The sequence below is a fragment of the Xiphophorus maculatus genome, chromosome 10 (genome assembly GCF_002775205.1).
Source record: "Xiphophorus maculatus strain JP 163 A chromosome 10, X_maculatus-5.0-male, whole genome shotgun sequence".
Taxonomy (NCBI): Eukaryota; Metazoa; Chordata; class Actinopteri; order Cyprinodontiformes; family Poeciliidae; genus Xiphophorus; species Xiphophorus maculatus.
The window spans coordinates 19485829-19506197 of NC_036452.1; the positions used below are offsets into that span (position 1 = coordinate 19485829).

At 40.7% G+C, this 20369-nt stretch overlaps 1 protein-coding gene and 1 long non-coding RNA gene across 2 annotated transcripts in view; one reads left to right on the forward strand and one right to left on the reverse strand.

The window, feature by feature from the left end:
- Window positions 1–479: 479 nt before the first annotated feature.
- Window positions 480–20369, reverse strand: part of LOC111609871 — a 39657-nt gene continuing 19767 nt past the window's right edge. The window contains exons 29-47 of the mRNA XM_023340734.1: window positions 17999–18180; window positions 17695–17878; window positions 15573–15715; window positions 13408–13589; window positions 12605–12861; window positions 12291–12528; window positions 12018–12201; window positions 10129–10255; window positions 8997–9071; window positions 7556–7729; window positions 7187–7467; window positions 6921–7069; window positions 6311–6389; window positions 5957–6071; window positions 3790–3921; window positions 3471–3701; window positions 2550–2697; window positions 1800–1965; window positions 480–1242 (exon numbers count right to left, since the gene is read on the reverse strand). Of these exons, the coding sequence (XP_023196502.1) occupies window positions 838–1242; window positions 1800–1965; window positions 2550–2697; window positions 3471–3701; window positions 3790–3921; window positions 5957–6071; window positions 6311–6389; window positions 6921–7069; window positions 7187–7467; window positions 7556–7729; window positions 8997–9071; window positions 10129–10255; window positions 12018–12201; window positions 12291–12528; window positions 12605–12861; window positions 13408–13589; window positions 15573–15715; window positions 17695–17878; window positions 17999–18180 (3452 nt within the window). The 3' untranslated portion in view covers window positions 480–837. The remainder of the gene's footprint in view (window positions 1243–1799; window positions 1966–2549; window positions 2698–3470; window positions 3702–3789; window positions 3922–5956; window positions 6072–6310; window positions 6390–6920; window positions 7070–7186; window positions 7468–7555; window positions 7730–8996; window positions 9072–10128; window positions 10256–12017; window positions 12202–12290; window positions 12529–12604; window positions 12862–13407; window positions 13590–15572; window positions 15716–17694; window positions 17879–17998; window positions 18181–20369) is intronic.
- On the forward strand, window positions 10264–12830 carry LOC111609872. Its single transcript, XR_002753380.1, has 4 exons — window positions 10264–10465; window positions 12436–12487; window positions 12609–12650; window positions 12741–12830. It is a non-coding gene; the product is annotated as an uncharacterized LOC111609872 (long non-coding RNA).

Sequence of the window (20369 nt, forward strand, 5' to 3'; positions counted from 1 at the left end):
TACGTTAGCAGCTAGTTAGCGGTAGCCTCTTCACGATATGAAGATGTCGGCAAAGGCAACTCAAACATTTGCCTGACGGAAAAGTCGGATTAAATAGGCCTATCACATATATGTACCAAAGAATATTGCATTTTTATATATATTAATGTCAAGCTTTTTAGCACAGAATGAATGAGCGAGTGGCAAAGACTTACCAATGACACGCAAAAAAAAGCTAGCTAACAAGGCCATATTAGCAACTAGTTAGCGTTAGCTTCAACTACTTCAAGTTACAGAATGGAATGAACGTCTGACACAAAAGTCCAGCAGTAAAAATAAACTACATATAAGATTAAACAGTCCTGCCTCCATTTTAGTTTAAGTGTGTGTTCACACCTGAGAGAAGTTGCTTTCCAAATTTTTGTTTGTGCTGTTAGTGTCTGTCTGTACTGTGAAAACTGGTTGTTTAAAAATATTAGTAATGTCATCAAAAGTCAGCCTTCCGTTAATATTTTTTTATTTGCAAAATAAGTCAAACTCTTTCCACTTTGCAACCAAGCAATTCTTTGTGTTCGTCTGGCACAATTACTTCAACTGAACAGCCAAGTTACTTAAGTACATACAAGAATAGATGATATAAAAGAGAAACTCCTTCAGCTGAATGAAAAATGATTTATTAAAAAGCAATTCTTGAATTTAAAAAAAAAAAAAAAAAGGAACTGGAATTAAGAGTGTGGCGACGCACGCCAGGATCAAAACACCTGATATACAATAGACAAAGGTTTAAAAGTACATTATATGAAACACTTGATATTATGATAGATACAGTGCAAATACTTGTGCAGATCTAAAAATAAACTACACAAAGAGAAACAGAGCCAGGTCCTTGGTGTGGAGATGCTGCGCCAGGTTCTGAATGCGACACAAACGGACGTTCTGAGCGTCCCCGGCGCTGTACACTCTGTAGATGTGGTAGCGCTCCTTCTCTTTCAGTGCGAAGTCCAGCTCGTTGGCCGACATGTGGATGAAGGATTTTTCTCTCTTCACTGTCGACTTGACCTCCACGAATATGGCCCCTGCCTCTCCGAAGGCCAGCTTGAAGTCGTAGGGCTGGCCGCTCTCGCCGCTCTGATTGCACCAGAGGACGTGGGTGGGCCGCGCGGGGTCGCTGCCGTCTCTCCAGTGGCACAGGAAGGAGTTGACCAGCTGCTCCCCCCACTCGCCCACTTTCGCCAGGTCCATCTGCTCGTCCAAAAACACCACCTGGAAATGGATGTAGCCGTTATCAATAGCGATCCACTTTTTCCAATTCCGATATCTGAGGGTTAGTATCGGCCGATACCGATCCAAAACAGAAACCATTTCTATGTTTTTTTAAAACATAGAAATAAATGTACTGCATTACAAATGGATTTGATAACTCTGCACCACTACAGCGCACTTAAATACACCAATAGCTTCACAAGCTTGGTGAAACATGTAAAAACACAATTAGGAGTAGAACAGTCAAAGTAAAATAAATAATAAAGAAACTGAAATTGACAGAAACAATAAGTTGGCTATCTTGGTCGAACATGTAAAAAATAAACTACAACAAATTAGGAATCCTAAATAAAGTGTAAACTAAACAAAGACGTTGCGTATAGCACAAAGTATAGAATAAGCCTGAATAGATCCGCACTTATGAGAGATCTAAATTCTTTTCAATATTGGGACCAATACAGATATTGATATCAGATCGGTATATCGCCAGTTATGAAAACCAAACCGCAACCAGAGCATCAAAGCCTTACAGACAGAGAGAGAGAGGTAGTACTGACTGTGTCGGGTCTCTGGCAGGGGAGCTCCATGTCCTCCAGTGTGGTCCGGGAAGAGTGGTCTTTGTCCCACTGGGGGAAGTCCATGTTCAGCAGAGGACGCTGCATGTCCCCAGCTACTGCCGTCCCCTGGAATGTACCGCAGGGAACCACTGCCTCAGGCCCCACCCTGATGGGGAAAACAGGCAAAGAAAGGATGTGTTAGGGTAACAGTTAGGGCTCAAAAGATTAATCGGATTTCATTCAATTATTGAAATAATCGTCAACTAATTCAGTAATTGATTAATCATTAACTGGAGTACACAGACTCAAAAAGAGGCCGTTTGGTGAAAAAACCCCAACATATTCAGAGCAGTAATGAAGCCAAAACTGTGCAAAATATATATACTTAAGGTGAAAACACATTTGTTTATAAATACTTTGTAGTCAAAACTCCACAAGTGGAATAGTTTTATCATCACGCGATTCAGATTTACTAAAGGAATGCTATGGCATTGCATTTTAGGCAATATACTATTTACGTTATTTAAAAGATGAATTATTTACTAAAGTATTTCTACTATTGAAAAGAAAAGGCTTAAGTGGTTAAATGAAATATCTGTAGAATGTCCATATTCTTATCCGATTAATCGTCAGAATAATGGAAAGGTTACTAAAATAATCGTTAGCAGGAGCCCTGGTAGCAGTGAATCCCAACGTTAGTTTTCTACATATACAATTCAGACGTTGTTAGACAAACCGGAGACAACCTACAGGCTGTTTGAAGGCGGCTGGTTGCTGGAAGGTTCTGCGGGCGGCTCAGATGGAGGACTTGGCGCCGCCGCGGGGCCGGCGGGAGCCAGCCTCTCCTCTCCACCCTCGGCTTTGTGGGACTCGGCGGTCTCAGACTGCTGGCTGCGCTCTGGCGGGTGACAGACGACACCAAATGGAACAGGAAGCTTTAACACAACGTGCTGAACACACACAATCTGTGAATGTTGCAGAGACAGTTTTTTTCTTTTGTCTTTTTTAAGACTCTCACAGCTTTAGAGTTCATCCAAACTAGTAATCACCGTCACATTAAGACTCAAGAACGAGATCCAGGAAAACTTTTTCCAAGCGTTTTCATCTGTTGAGATAACTTTCTGGCTGTGTGGTGAGGAGCTGACGCTGCATCTTCATTATTAAACACGGCAGTGGCAGTATTATGAGGTGGGCAATGCTTTTCTTCAACAAATTAGTGAAATTAGCTGTAAAATGCTTTCATTTGTAGAACATGTGTCAACTAGCACAGGTAACATAAATACACCCCTTTGGCTGAATTAGGTGGAATTTGCGATGGTAGTATACGGGGGGATAATCATACTAGAAGGGCCTAGTCAAAGTCCAGACCCAAACCCAATCAGAGTATTGGTGGCAAGACTTGAAAATTACAGTTCACAGATATTTTCTATTAAATCTGACTGAGTTATTCCAAAAAGTACAAAGTATAACCAACTCTAAAGACACGCCACACTTTTCAGATTTTACTAAGCCGTTTCTCCTTTTTTCTTTCTGTTCATTTCAATTACTCGCTAAATACAAACACATTGTGGAAGCGATGGGATTAAGTGTGAAAGTATTCACATTTCATCCCGACAACGCCACTTTTGCAAGGTGCCGTCGTTTCAAAAGCAGCAACCAGTGTGTTCACACCTGGAGGTTTTGGAGCGCTGATGGTCGCCGCATCGGCGCGGGGCTCCCCTGGATGGCTCGGGACTCTCTGAGGACCCTGAGGGTCTGCAGGCCTGCTGCTCCTGGGGGCCTGGTCTGCCTCGCCGCTTCTTCTGCCGGGACCCGCCTCCTTCTCTGGGTCTCGGTCTTTAGGAGGGGCTGGAGGAGGCCACATCTTTAAGACGGCCTCTACCACGTCACTTTTAGGCTGACCTGGAGGAGAGAGAGAAAAAAATTCTTTAATTGATTAAAACACAAGATTAAATGTGTTATTAATGTGTAGAAGAAGCATCTGAGCGACCTGAGTGGCTGCTGCCTGTGTTCGACATGGACGCTCGAGGAGGCCAGCAGGCCAGCGTTTGTTCCCCGTCCGGTTGAGGTGGAAAAATGGTCTCCTCTGCGGAGCTGATGGAAGAGAGGCTCCTGAAAAACACTGCGAAAAAAACAAACATTTTATAGAGTCAGAAAGGGAAAAAACATTAAATGTCTATAATCACATCTTAGGAAGACAGATACGATGCCAATCAGATGATTCCATTTGTGGAAATGAAAGTCATAAAAATTTTGAGTATTCACTGATACAAACCACTACGGCTTCTTTAGATTGACTCATTATGTCAGGAAGTTGACATATTGATCATGTTTATATTATACACCAATGAGTTTAAAATTTGAGGTACATCCTGAAGCCTAACGTTAACTGACTGGACTAATTTTAAAGGTCAGGTGGGCACCGCTAGCTAAAAATTTAGCTTCCCCGACCCTGAAGAAATAATTATAAACACTAGTTCCACAAATACTAAAGTACTAAATCAACATGGTATTGAGCAGAAGCTAATGCTAAAGTGCTAAATTAACACGATATTTAGCAGAAGCTAACGCTAAAGTGCTAAATTAACACGATATTTAGCAGAAGCCAATGCTAAAGTGCTAAATTAACATGGTATTTAGCAAAAGCTAATGCTTCTGTTAAACACCAACATGGTTTTTAATGAGAGCTAGTGCTGAAGAGCTACAACAACATGGTTGGTAGCTAAGCTAAAGTGCTATAACAGCATGGTATTGAGCAGAAGCTAATGCTAACGCCCTACCTTCAACCATGTTTTCCACCATATGTCACAAGGAGAATGTGAGGAGGCTCTCAAATGTAATTGTTTGTATATTTCTGTTTAATTAACATGCCTGGTTGTTTGTTCATATAAGTGTTGTATTCATTAGTTTGTTGTGTACTTGGCTCAATAAAGAGAAGTTGAGAGGAAATAGCCAAATAGTCTTCACACTAAAAGAAAAATATTAGCGTGTTAGCATAAATGTGCCCACCACTGTAAAAAGTAGCTTTGATGTATTTTTTGGGATTATTGTCCAGCTCAAAACACTCAACTGATCGAGTGTCAACCAACCGACTCAGACTGTTGCCCTCAAATTCACTAAAAGGAAAACTGGTCAGGAGCAATCCAGATATGATCAGAAATATCATCAGAACCTTGTTGATGGACACAAAAAGTTTGCAGTTCATCTTCAAGCTGCAGAGGGAAGTTTCATCTATATTACTGAGGCTTTGCATTCCAGCCTGTATGAATAATTTTGACCCTGTCTGGATAACATCACCTGCTGCTGCTGAATTTGTAAGGCTCAAATGAAACATTAAAACAACATAATATTTCAAAAACTCAACCTGTATGGAAACTTCTGCCTGGCGTTGTAGGTCATGAAAAAGATTTAGTGGTGAAAACATCTTTAATCACAGCAATACTTGTGTGTGTGTGTGTTGTGATGTAAAGAGGGAGATCTGCTCCTTTCGCTCTTTGAGCCTCGGCAACAACTGCGCTTTTATGACGCCTCATATAAAGTGAGCAAACACGCAAAAAAAAAAACGTACACACGCACACACACACACACACACCATGTATCCTCTAGTGGAGGAGAGGAAGACTGTGGTTCAGACTAAACTATAAAACCCTACACAGCTTTCTAAATGATAACAAAAAGTAATTCAGCGATTCATTTCCACATTTCCCTACATGTTCATTACAAAGGAGTTGATTTTATGCCTCTTCACCGGAGAAGGCTGTGCTTAGAAAACACAAAGAAATGTAAATTTTACACTGGGATCACACCCAGCAGGGCTAAGTGAGAGTCGGGTAGCATGAAGCTCAATAATTAGCTTAATCTAAAGTGTTTAATATAAAAGATCGGAGGAATCAAACCTGTACTCACTCTGCAAGAACAGACAAATTTATTCTTTTACAAAAAATAAAATTCTTAGTCTGGCTGTCATTCTTGTAATGCTCGCAGAAAAGTGCGAGGGGGGACAACAAATTAGTGTTTCCATGGTGACAGTACAACACCCCACTTTCATCAGTTCACCAACATATAGCGAACAGCTGATGGAGCTGTCAACGTTATTCTGCTCATTGTCACTCCATCCATCCCTGTGTGTGTGTGTGTGTGTGTGTGTGTGTGTGTACCTCTGTCATTGTCTGGCTCTGGCCTGACGGGCTCTGGGACCTCCCACTGCGCCTCGTCGCTGGGCAGCTCTCTGATGTTCTCTCTTTTCATCAGTCTCTCCAGACCCCTTTGATCCTGCATCAGGTTGTATGACAGTTCCCTAATGCAGACTCAATATTTATATTAATAAATTATTTTCATTATTTGATGATGTTTGTAATCTGTGCTGCCAGCTAATGATGCCTAAAAATCTGCTTCCTGTCTGATTCCTGGATGGAACCTTTTATTAAATAATTTAATCACAGAAAAATATTCAGCTTTTACGAACAAATCCAATTCAACTCCAAGCGGATCAGTGATCGTATGGCACTTACGCTGTTTATCAGGAGGGTCAGGAACTGCTTCAGGTCCTTTCTGTGGCTGCTCTCTGTGCAGAACAGCTTCACCAGCTCACTGTGACACACACACACACACACACACACACACACACACACACACACACACACACACACACACACACACACACACACACACACACACACACACACACACACACCCACACACACACACACACACACACACACACACACACACACAGAGGCAAGCTCGTCTCAGACAGTTCACCTTAAAATGAGCTCAAACTTTAACCCTCAACAGATAGTTCTTTTACATAAAGAAAGACAAAGATACATCCTGTCAAAGCAGACATTTTAAGACACTAAGAGCCGGTAATACTGAACCTACATGAGGATTCCTACAGTTTTTAATCTAGAGAGCCAAAACTTTAAAGATTTATCCGCAAATTCTCCGTTCAGATGGTCGGATGATTGGATGGATGGATGGATGGATGATAAAATGGTTAATTGAACAACAGATATAAATTCTGTATGAAATAAATTCAGTCAATAATATTTTCCAGTATTTCTCCAGGCTTCGGTCAGACTGCTCTCATCTCCAGAACTTTCTACGTTCAGGCTGACAAACCTCAGGATCTCCAGCTTCTCGTTGACGTGGTCCTTCTGGATGTAGAGCTCCTTCTCGTCCTTCAGCAGGCAGATCACATCCTGCAGCTCTATCACTGCGTTCTCGTTGCCGGCGACGTCCAGCTGGTAGCGGATGTACAGCTTCCCCACCTGGAAACAGACGGCGACAGAGAACAACGTCTGTTTAGGAGGTAGAAACCCGGAACCAGAGACTTCAAAGTTGACGGTCAACAACAATTGAGTTCCGGTTTCTTTCTACTTGCCCACCTGTCCAAAGGAGAGGCTCTTGAGTTTCTCTGCTATGTTCCCCTCGGTCAGGGCCGAGTAGACGTCGGCCAGCTCTTCATGGTGGTAGAGGAACCTCTGGATGTAGGGGATGACGAAGCGCACCAGGGACTGCATGGAGGCACAGGGCCTCCAGTTCTCAGTCTGGGACTCCCATTTGACACACTGGGAAAGATGACGGATCCCGCAGATCTTCAGGAATGACAGTCTGTCCTTCTCGTTGAAGGCTGGTTTAGTAGCTCGATCTCCTGCGACCGGTTGACCTGCCGGACCACACAGGAAGTAGGAAACATTTAGATACTCTTAAGTGATAGAAAAGTTGACGGCATCATGGTGGTGGCGGCGGCGTACCGGTCTTACTCCTGGGAACAGACTTCTTCTCTGGTGGCGGCAGGTGGAGCAGACACACCTCCTTGTGAGGTTTGAAGATCTTCTCCAGCTCTTTGTCGTCGCCGATCATAGGCTGACGGCTCAGACTCACCCAGCTGTCCTTAGTGGGGAAAACCTTCTTGTCGGAGACCATGACTGGTACAGAGACAAAACACACACACACCCCCACACACAATGAGTCACTCAGTCCCACTAAGAAAAACACTGGAGAGACATAGGAAGCTTTTTGCATGTGACTAATGACTAAAACAGATGTTTAAGCGGAATTGGTGCCTGATATAAACCACCTGATTAACATTCTTGAATATTTTAATGATCATTTGAGCTAAACCTCCACACAGGGAGAACATACAGACGCAACGACAATGTTGGTGTAGAACAACAGGTGCGCTGTGCAAGCATGACCCCAAAAAATGATAGACGGGCAGAGGAAGAAAGAAGGAGAAAAGAGAGGAAGAAAGACAAAGAAGAAACAAAGAAATAAAGAAAATAAGAAAAGAAAGAAGGAAAGAAAAAAGAAATAAAGAAAGCAAGAAAAGAAGAACAAAAAAAGCAAGCAAGACAAAAAAGAAAAGAAAGAACAAAAGAAGGAAAGAAAAAAAAACAAGCAAGAAAAGAAAGAACACAAGAAAATAAACCTTAACCAGAAATTAAAAATAGCAATTTGTCAAAATTTGTTGAGATTTAACAAATTTCAGGATCAAACTTAAGATTTGATCCTGAAATGTCTAAATAAAGATTCAAAAGTACTCTTCAAAATAAAAGCCTTCATGTCTCATAGAGCAAAGTATTGTAAAAGTAAGTTCTATATTTTACTAATGATTTTTACTCAGATTTTCTAATTAAAATTAAAAAACATAAATAAAAAGGAAAAAGTGAATTTGTTGACTTTTCAAAAATAAAACTCAGATGCTGAATGAGCAGGAACTGAATAATGTGTGTAAAACACTGAGTGATGACGCAAGCATCCGTAACCTGTCTCTTTAACTGCTGCCTGAGCTGAAACCACCCAGCATATCGCTGAGTGAAGAATCCTGTAATAACAACCATCCTCCATTTTGAGAATCCATCTTTCTCTCTCACACCTCTCTCTCTTTCTCTCTGAAGGACATAAAATATCTCAGAGGTTAGACGGAGGGAAGACTAAAGAATACCAAGAGTCTGTAAGTTAGATGATGAGTGAAAGTGTGTAAAACTAAAAAACTATTTTTTTTCCTACCACTCCCTGATTACTTCAGGCCTGGTGTTAATTTGCACCTCGGTACTTTCTCTCTCCAGGGAGAATATTTTCCTGCTAGGCTGCTGTACCAAATTCTCCCAAGCTGTGTTTAAAGCGCGTCTCTCTCTGGCGGACCAGCAGATGAGGTTTGAAAGTCGGTCTGATTAAAGAGGAGTCACTCACCTTTCAACTGGGAGCTGTAGTTCGGATCAAATTTGGTTTCCTGGTCTCCATACCCTTTTTGCTTACACTTATGAGCTGAGGAAACAGAAAGAAGAAAAATAGTGAAAAGAATAAATGGTCATGTTATCAGTCTTAATTTGTTGTCCGATTATATTTTTGTGGTTTTTTTCTACTGACTTTTTCCACCTAATGAGCTCATTTTAAGAAAGCTAGCTTCGACATGATTTAGTGGGATTTTATGCCGCTGATAAGTATGGAAAATTATCAAACATCTGTACAAATATATAGGGATTATATTGATTCATCAAATCGTTTATAGACACTGTGAACATTATCACAATAAATGTTTACGTTCATATAGCCCACAAATAAACATTTAAGAAGAAAAAACTAAAACAACCTTTTGGAAAGCATTGTCTGTACTGGAGCAAAATATGATTGAACTATAAATGTACAATATTGCAGTTTAGTGCAATATTATGTAGGGTATTAGGATATATTACAAACGACTTGCATTATTATTATTCTGCATGTACATAATGCATCTGGAAAACTTTCTTTCAACTTTACAAGCAAGATTCGGGTTTTTGTCAAAGTGGAGGAGAAATTGTGATTAAGAAAAATGGAGGAAAACTTTTTAAAAAGTGAGCTCTCTAAACAGCTATATGGAAATTATTATTTAATTCATGGTGTTGTGCATCACTAGTCTTTGCCGAACTAGAGAGTGAATCGTTTGCCTATGCTTTGTTGCAAAAATAAATAGTCAGTCTTCTGCACTTCATAAAATAGCAATAAAATGCATTGTAGTTTATAATTTTAATGTGACAAAAAGTATACAGAGCATTTTAACTATATGGACCGGAATGGATACATTCATCTTTAGGTCCACAGCTACAAGGACACTTCTAGAAGGTAATGCGATTTTCTATACCCTTAATTTGTTCCCTCTGCTTATTTTCATTTTTGCCAACACATTTTGCCTCTACACGTATGATAATAATCCAACAAAAATTAGACAGGACGTAACAAATGGTTTTGCATTCTCATTAAAGAGGAGACTTGTTAACAGATGGGACAGAGTGAAGAACTGCGAGACACCAAGTGACAAAGCCTCTGCAACAAAAGCGCTCACCGAGTTTGGCGAACAGTACGGACACATCCTGCAGCACTTCAGCGGTCGGTACGGAAACCGAGGAGCAGATCAGCTCCAGCAAACCCACGTACTGCTTCATGTTGGGACTGTCATCGACGTTCAGGCACTAGATGGGAGAGATACGGCCACAGGCGCATCAATAACTCACATTAATACGATTCTGCATTTTTTATACCATCTCGTATGCTAAATGTTGTTTTCTGTCTTTTCTCAACCAGCTCAAGCTAACTAGGCTTATTCGGCGAGCAAGCTACACAGAAACATCTTTGCTGACAGATACTGTTCCATCTAATTCAAATTACATATCCAAATAAAGGTAACTAATAATTCTACAGGTCACTGTTGTTTGTCTATGCAAGTGATCTCATAGGGAATCAATGTGAGTTGTCGCTTTCTACTTACAAGTCGGACAGCAGTTGAATTTCTTAACCATTGTTCTGGTAACTACTACTAGCAATACCAAATGACAATGTATGTATTTACCTTTAACATGTTAAAATAAAAGGTGAACACAAACTGACATTTTACAGCAGCACATTACACTGGGCAGCCATATTAGGGGCTAAATTCAGTGGACAGGTTGTCCTTGTATTTTAAACTGGGAACTCTAAAAATCACACTTTTGGGCACAAAGTGAAACCACTAATATGTTCAAGTCTGAAGATCAACTCTGGAAATAATGTCACATCCAAATGGAGAACATTCATACTGCAAATTGTAAAACTATTGGAGGTCGCTGATTGTGATGCTAACTATAAAGAACCATCCGAAAATCCAAAGATGCACAAATAAAATAAACCAATGTTTGGTCTTTGGAAGTCAAATTTCCACAGCCAGTAAAAAAAACCCAGCAAGAATGTCTATTGAAGACAGAATTTTGATTGGTCAGTGTTGGGCACACTTCCGCTAATCAGCTAACAGCAGAGCTAACTTTTTGATAAGAGCTTTTGCTAAGTTTGGAAAAGCTTGGGGTGTATTAGTAATTTAATACACCCCCTGCATAAATTTATTACTTATTTTCCAACAGGATACATATAAGAACAAAACAAAACATGGACCCTAGAGAAAAAAACTCTAAACATGAATATATTAGGTATGTAAGAGCATTATTGGTATCAACATGGTTGAATTTAGCACTTAAGCATTAGCGTCTGCCAAATACTGTGTTGGTGTAGAACTTTAGTGTTAGCTGAACTGATGTTTATGATTAGTGCTTTAGGTTTAGTGCAACTAACTTATTAGTTAGCGATGACCACCGCTAACTAACATACCATGTTTGTCTGTGAATGTGTTCCTCCAGTGCTTGTACTAATAAAGTGGGGAGAAAGGGATTGTTTTCAGCCTTTATTGGTAATAAACGTTTTGTAACTTGAGTGCAATGAGCTTGGATCTGACGTCATTTCTAGATCAAGCTCTTCTGAGACAAATCGAACTCGACAAGAGAGCATCATTTATGTAAAAGTGATGCGGGAACATGTCCAGAAGTCTTCCACCCACTGATATGGATTACAGAATTTATAATGTAAGACAGGAATAATTATCTATTTAGAATCAAATGAAAACTAAGCCAGCCTTCAAAATATGTCTGGTGTTTGATTCACTTTGGTGAATGAAATACATATGGGTGTTAGAGGAAAAATTCAGCATTCTGTTATGAGGAACCACAGGGAAATATACCACAGGTTTCACAAGTCATAAAAAGCAGGATATTTATACAGTTTTAACAGCTGTCTCAGCTCACCGAGAGGTCCCAGGTTGACGTCAAATGTGTGACTCAGAGTGAATTAAACAGGCAGGAAATCAACCTTTTCTGTGGCTGTTGTTAGGCAGATGCATTAGAGTGGCACAGCCTTATTGGAGGAGCTTACGTTCAGGAAGAAGTCCCTCATGTCCTCCAGCTGGCTGTAGAAAGGAGCCAGGACTTTGGGCTGCAGGACGGGGCTGTCCTCCCTCTGAGTGAGTTGTCTGTAACGCTGGAACAAGGAGGTGTTGTCGCTCCAACACACCTCCTTCAGGTGATAGAAGCGTCCTGAACACCAGTCATCACTATGCCTGGACAAAAAAAAGATTTGCCAGGTGTTAAACTTAAGACATTAAACCAACAAAACCCCAAAAGGAAAAAGATGCAGATCACATTGTACCTCTTATTCTCCACAAACACAGCGGGGTTGTGCTGGAACAGCTCCTTCAGGCTGCTCAAGGAACAGTTGTCCTTCAGGTAGTTGTAGACGTTGTGGATGTGCGTAACAGCTGTGGTGAAATGTGCTCCCTCCGTCTCGTCTGCAGCGGACCTCTCCTCTTGGTTGTCTTCTTCTGGCTTGATGCACCATCCCTTCAGGTACTCTATCAGAATGTCTACCGTGATAGTCTCTCTCATTCCTAAAACAAAGACGGAAAGTTACGGAAGCTAACTACTATAGAACTGAAGTACTGGTTCTGGTGGACGCGTTTCTACCTAGGGCTCTGCTGAATTCGCTGGAGCGTGTGTCCACATAAAAGACGTGAGTTCCCAGCAGCCTGCAGACCTCCGGCGATGTCAGATAGACTGAGCTGGGACAGAGGTACTTTCTCTCTTGTTTTTCTTCCTCTAGAGGGCGATAAGCTGGCACCCACTCAAGGCTGCACAGCAGATGGTAAAAAGAAGACCTGGCGTTGACTGGTCTGCCGTTGCTGTCGACGACCTGAGCTGTGAGGTACTGAGAGTATCGGTGTCTGAAAAATTGAGAAAGGATAGAGTTGGAAGAAGCAAAACAGATCCGTACCTCAACTGTGTCAATGGGCATGATGACTGCAAAGTGACTCAAAACCCTTAAATTTCCATTTGGTCACATTACAAACACAAACTTCATTTTATTTTACTGAAAAGCAGTCTTCAATTTTTCATCAGAAAATGGAAATGGTGTGTAATAACTGGCAGCTTGCAAAGACATGGCCGTCTACGTAAGCTAAAGGTTATAGGAGGCCCTAACCCTAAGCTGAAGGTCTACAACCTTCAGCTTAGGTTGAAGGTCACAGCTATTGCATACAACTTACAATAGAAAGGAAAACTCATTCAGAGCTGCAAATGTTACATGACATTTTGAAAAAAAGACCATAACTTTTGTTACTTTTTAGTTCTGAAAGGAAGAAAAACCTGAAACTTTTGAAAAAGGAGGACGGTTACATTGTTGTCGATGGCATGTTGATTTTTTGGAGGAAAAAAGTGTAGTTCCAACTTAATTAAAAAAAAATAGATAGTAGAAATATATTCAATGTTACCCGGAGTCCCAGTTGGTCTGCAGCAGGTCTAACAGAGCCATTCTCTGCTGCAGCAGGAGGGAGCCGGGAAGCTGAGCTGTGGCCAGAGTGTGGAACTCCTCACAGGGGTAGTCATCGAGCACGCAGTCACTTCCTGGACTTTGGTGCCACCTTGCACTTTCAGCTGACCAGTGACTGGAGGCCTAAGAGAAGAGCAGGGGAAATAACGAGCCCCATGGTAACTAATGACATTTCACTTAAGTATTTAAATCTGTCTGGGGCCAATTTGACTGCAGTTTTCTTGGGCATTTTCTCAGATTTGTGCTACTCAGACTTTCTTCTCTCTGACCTTTCAGTGCAATCTCTAAAAAAACAACAACAAAGTAATAATAAAATATTATTATAGGGTTTCATCAACTCAAAATTAAAGGCTTTTTAAGACCTTTTTGAGACCATTATGAATGAAATTAAAGACCTGTGTTCACACAATTTGAACTTAATCATGACAGACAAAAACAAGCTAGCTAACTAGCTAGCTAGCTGGGTTACATTAGAAGCTAGTTTGCGGTAGCCTCCACTGTCTCGAGTCAGAGAACGCAATGAAAATGTCTGAGTGTGACTCAAACTTTTGCCTGACAGAAAAGTCGTGCGAAAAAAAAATTAACCGAATATACGAGAGTAAATACTCTTATCAAGACAAAATTTGACACCCGTGATTAACATATTAAAGCCCACCTTACTTTATAAAATAAATTTAAGATTTAAGACCTTTTAAAGAGCATTATGAATATTTCCACAGAAATGTACAAACTTCGCCCAAACAACTGGCAATACATTTGCAGTTATGCAAAAAAGCTAGTGAATGTATATTAGCAGCTAGTTAGCGGTAGCCTCAACCGTCTTGAGTCAGAGAACACAATAATGTCTGAATGTAACTCAAAGTTTTGCCTGACAAAAAAGTCCCAAGGCAAAAAAAAATTAAACACAATATACGAGAGTAAATAATCCCGTCAAGACGAAATTTAAGCCTTGGTATTAACATATTAAGTCCAGCTTACTTTTTGGATTAATTTAAGACTTTTTAAGGATGCTGTGACATCCTGTATTAACATTAAGCAGAGTACAATTTCCCAGAAATGGATGAAGAACGAACCAGCTGCCTATGCTGCAAAAGCTGATTTAATCCTCATTCTGTGTCCATGTTTTATCCCTCGTGTCTGTACTGAGGCTAACAGAGAAACCGCTAGAATAGGATGGGCTGAGCTCGGTTTTGCAGCATGTCACATCATTCACCTCTTTCCTACCTCAAAGCAACCATTGATCTCGTTCCTAGTGTGACTCATAACCCTTCGCGTTTTCCTCTTTAATCACTAACCTATTTGTCACGATGACTCACAGATGCAGATGGAGATTCGGCTCTGCTCACAGCTGTGTGCGTACGGATCGTGCTGTCCTGAGCTTTTGTCCTTTCGCCAGAATTTTGATTTGAACAAAGCGATTGGTTTCAGAGGTTTAGGTTTTACATGAAGTATGCTGCTGGGAAACATAACACTTTTCCTGACATTTTCTCCTGCTACTCTCCATTTATAAATGACTTGCATTTGTCTTTGTGTTTTCTTATTGTCAAATCTAGCCTGGTTTATCTGTGTGGAGGGGTAAAGCCATTGACAGACCCACTGCTCCAATTAACTTTGTACACTCTGTCCTTCTTTCCCGCTGAAAACACTCCTTGGCCAGCTAGGGCTGGGCAATAAATCAATTTTATCTATTCATTGAATGTTTAATTTTTGGAAAATCTGGATTTTTTTTCACCTGTGTGCAGCTCATGATTAAACCAGTTAAAACCGCTCTATTGGAGAAGCGGCTTTCATAAAAGTAATAGCTCCACTGGTATTTTATTCCACTTTTAACATGGGAAAAATATTTTGTTATAAGTGAAATAATCTGCCAGTGAAACCAGTACTATTTCATCAACATTAAGGAATTTACTGACTTAAACCAAGCTTTTATATCTTCCTGAAAAGTTACCTGTAAGTTAGTTTTGTCTCATTTCAAGAGTACTAAGATATTCAAACAAGAAACGAGACCAAACCAGACTAGATTTTGCATTTGTGTGGTGTGAACTGCATTGATCTAAATGGCATTTTGGACAGGATGATGTCATTTAAATGACTTCTCCTCCTCACCAGTTCCTGAGGGGTCAGAGTTCGACGCTGTTTGCGGAGGATGAGGCCGTCCCTGACCCCCAGCCTGCCGAACAGCTCCCTCCATCCAGCCACATCGCCGTCTGTCTGCACATAACAGGGACTCAGCAGGATCCAGTCGCAGCCTGGTGGAGCGTGAGGGCAGAACAGACAGGTTATTGAGACGGAGCTTTGCACAAGCAAAGGAAATTAGAAACATGGTGGGAGTGAGCCACAGAGCAAGCAGAGATGTGGGCAGGTAACCGGGTGTGCAGTTTTTAGCTGCTAATGTCAGTTATTTATCATCCAAGCAAGGTGTAATTAATCCGCTTCACTGCTTTTGAGCGTTGCCAGAAAGAAGATTGCCGCACTCTTTTTCTAAAACGGAGCCAAAGCCCGCCGAGGTTCTGGCATCAGCGGACTGCAAGAGAATGCCAAACGCCTGTGGAAGACGTTTGTTATTCTAAAAACGACTGGAGCAAAACAATCTGATTTTAACATCAAATATTTGCTGTTATATGATTCAAAGCTGCAAACATTAAGCGTGTATCCTTTAAATATGCTCTTGATTTGAAGGGTGTAGTAGATTTTCTGATCTGTTGTCCATTACGTTAACACTTCACAGCTGCTTAATACCAAAAAAGAGGATTGGGGCCACTGAAAAAAAAAAAGAAGAGATTCTGACCTTAATCTTCTGAGATGAAAAGTCAAAATTCTGAGATTTGAGTCAAAATTCTCTATTTTTTTCACTAAAATTGTGGACAACAATGTATATACTGGACTGGACAGTGCCTATTAGCCGCTACAGCTAGTGATGTGCACCATACCGTTCCAATGTGGGATGTGCAACAATCCGTCACCAAAATGGTTGTAGCGTTCTTATTTCTTATCTGATTCCTATAAAATAAGGCTTAAATTACAGCTGGAAAAATTGCATAAATCTCTAAACTGTTTGGTTTCTGCCAGTTTTGTCAGGATGCAAGAGGCCTAAGCAAATTTCTCTATTATATTGGACAGCAATTGAATTTTGAACAAGCTACGACTCCTGCACTTTATGAAATATTTCATCCTATTCTATGATCGTTACGAATATCGCCACCTTCTATGAACAAATGAGACAATTAATCCAGTTTTTGTAGTTTATTGAACTTTTCAAAATTATAGCGACTGCACCAAGAGGAAATTAACACAGAAAAACAAGTCAAAACCAATCGTATTCTTTTTTCATGCTCTCCGTTTCTGTTGCCCGTAGCAACTGACTTCACTAGTCGGCACAGCAGAGGTTACATTCAAGTGTATCAGGAATCAACACCAAAAAAACATGCACATTTTTCCCATAAAAAAAAAGAGAAAGTACACAGAACATTTAGTCGGTTACGGTTTTATGTTTTCAGACTCGATATTTATTTTGTGATTATTAATACGTGATTGCCTGAACACAGCAGAGGCTGATTAGCTAATTTAAACACCTGCTCTACTAATCGTCTGTCAGAGAGATGTGTGTGAGTCGCCTTATTTATTTTTTGTTAACTGAATCAAAGCACACCGAACTACGCAGTACGTGCACATGTTAATGTTGTCAAAGTCAAGCTAGCATAGCTGCTAGCTTGATATCCCCACTTTTTTAAAAATTAGAACCTTTCACTGACCTATGAAGTGTGAGACCCTTTGACGTTACTATCTAGTTGTTGTAGTGTCGGCAATTAATATTGCTTCCCTTGTCCAGATTCTTTGTGAGATTTTCCCGACCACTGATATTCCCAGCTCAATGGATAGCATGTGTGTTCCACGATAGTCACGTCCAGTATATTAATGATCGTGGCTAATACAATACTGCCATTGTTGATATACTATTTCTTTTGTTTTTGCTCTAATCACACATGGAATAATCTAAAACCCAAGTTTCGATTGTAAACTGTAGTTAATGGCTTACAATGAATGAATGAATGAATGAATATACTTTATTTATACTTTATTAATCCCAGAGGGAAATGCTCATATTTCAGTACAACCTGTCCAAAACAACAGGGCTAAAATCTAAAATCTCTCCAACATCTAGAAGTGGAATGTAGGGGTGAACCAGTGTGTGTGTGTGTGTGTGTGTGTGTGTTGTGTTATCTCCTACCAGGCAGTGTTTTTGGCAGGTCGATGTTGCTGTATTCCTCAGAGAAATGCACCCTTTCGGTAGAGGGGCACAGCAGACCCCTGCAGGTCAGTACAGGTACTGCAATGTCCGAGTATTCTTGGCTAGAGGAGGAATGCTGCTTGATGAAAACCAAGTAACTCACTACCACCGACTCAGGCTTCGACTTGAGTTGGAACAAGCAGGAACAGAAAAAAAGACAAAAAGAAAACAGTTTAGATCAAATAAAACTATTTGTAAAGGTTTTTAATGACATTTTGAGACGTTAAAAGTTGCCTTCAGTCACCTTCCATTTGCTACTATTTATGGTGGGATAGATGTGCTGCTCCAGCAGCTCCTGCGGCTCCAGTTCATGGACCCCGAGCCTTTTGAGCAGCTCTCGGATCTGCTGGCTTTCCAGAGGCCCCAAACAGTTCAACAGAGAGGGTTGGACCACACTCAGATCTTTGTACAACGCAGACAGTGGTCCTGCAAAAAAGACAAAATGGAATATTTATATTAGTAATTGTATGAGCTGTCCAGCGTGCATCCATGCATAATATTTTTAATTTTGTAAATGAATACTTTGAATAAGAAAATAGGAATCGGCCAAAATCAGCATTTGCAGATCAGAGGTTTATAAAAATTGTCAGAGATTCGCCACAAAATCTTGGTAGTGCTGATGCCACGTCACGCTGAATTCACCGCATCATTCACAGCCTAGCAGGGTAACAGAGCTGACACGTGATGGAAAAATTCTGACATGACTGTAAATGGCAGATTACATGCATGGCTGACCGCAAACTCAGCGTTTCTATCGGTTCTGCTGCCTTAGTTCAAGAAAGATCACAGAGTATCCATATTCCCAGGGAAATCTGGGAATTTAGCAACTAAAAACAGCACCAGTCAGAAGAAAATTCAATAAACTCCAGAGGTTACATTGTATAAACCTAGTTATATATCAAACCACTGGCATAAAGCATGTAATGTTTTTAAGTTAGACTTCAAAAGTTACTTTTGGCTTTCACTTTGGACATGTTCCCAAACACATTCCTCACCACCTTAAAACACAAAACCTCTATTGACCTACTTTGCTGCTTTCTGAGGCTGCCATCTAAAGCCCTGATTCCCTGCTGATGCCAGCACTGCTCAATATTTCAGAAGAACACCGTCTTTAACTTAGCCGTCTCTCTGAAGTTATGACACTCATCTCTGCTCACGTCTCTCCAAAGCTCGGTCTGCGCACAAAGACCTGCTCCCAACAGCAGTCTCTGACCTGAAAACTAACCAACCAAGTCCCTGCCGCCAGCTGCATCTCCTGTCGGGACTCGTCGTGTCAACAGAATAGAGTACGTTTCCAAAAACGTGGCGTAGAGATTCTCTCTGGGATTTTATACAAACTACGCATCAAAGGCGGTGGCGTTCCTGCTCTTTGTCCTCCTCGTTAAGTAAGATCCGAGGGCTTTTCTATGGCAACATCAATACATTTTCCTTTGAATCTGCACTAATTCCCGTGGGAGGGATTCATTTAAGCTCCAAATTGTTGCTAAACTGCACAATTTGGAGGTGTGTGCGTCAACTGACCTCTATGTCATTATGGATAAGCCATCTCTGCTGCTACCAGCCTTCATCAAGAAAACCAAGAAACGCTAAACTGCCAGAGGTATCTGCTAATCAATCATCACACATAAAAATAATAATAAAAAAAACACCCTTTGCAACCATTTATTTGTATTTATTTCAAATTTATTTGTGCATTTCAAAACTGTAATGGATGAGTGAATACATTTGGCACCAGGGACATTTTGTCCACGCTCAAACCAGTCTGGGAACAAACACCTTCCACCTGATGTATGTAACGTGGGCCCCTGCCTATTGGCGTTATGATATTCGTGGATTTTTTTTTGTGGAACGCAAAGTCAAATCATTTGTGGAAAATGTGCCTATGTATTGATTTTTCTCATGAAATGCAGCTAAAATATTCAGAATATCCAACAAGGGAAGCAGAAACACCTAAAAGCAATGCCACTTGACACACTACTTGGTCGGTGTTGGCGAAGTAGCCAATCCAGGACGCCATTTATTTTCCTTTTCAATCGGTTGAACCCCCAAAGAACGGAAATGAAGAAGACTGTAGATGTTAGCTTCTGTAACACATTACACACTTAACACAAACCAGTAATATATTAACACTTTTAATATAGAGCAGTCTTTTTTTTAACACACATGCTTTCATGGAGGACAAGAAAATGTCAGGAATGACTGCCATTCAACCAAGAAATGCTTATCTCCTATTAGCCATGATTTGTGACAACAGCATTATGTGATATTTAGCTGTTAAAAATGTTAAAACTTAACTTGTTTTACGTTTTTATGTTGCTTATTGTATCAAATATAACAATAACTGTGTGTTTGGAGCGGAGTCGTCGACGGTGCTCCAGTGAAACAATGAAGCAGGCGACAGAGAAAGCTCCGGATTCTGAGCAGCTCGCAGGGACCCCAGACCAATTAACCCACATGATTATTCAAGATGCTAAACCGCAGAAGCAGAAAGCTTACATCAAAGTGTGAAAATCAATTATTCACACTTGGCACTCCGAAGCTCGGCTTCAGTTGCCGTTTCCGAACGCGATGACGCAAAACGAGGGCGGATGTTCCTGCGCTTTCTATGCGAGCGT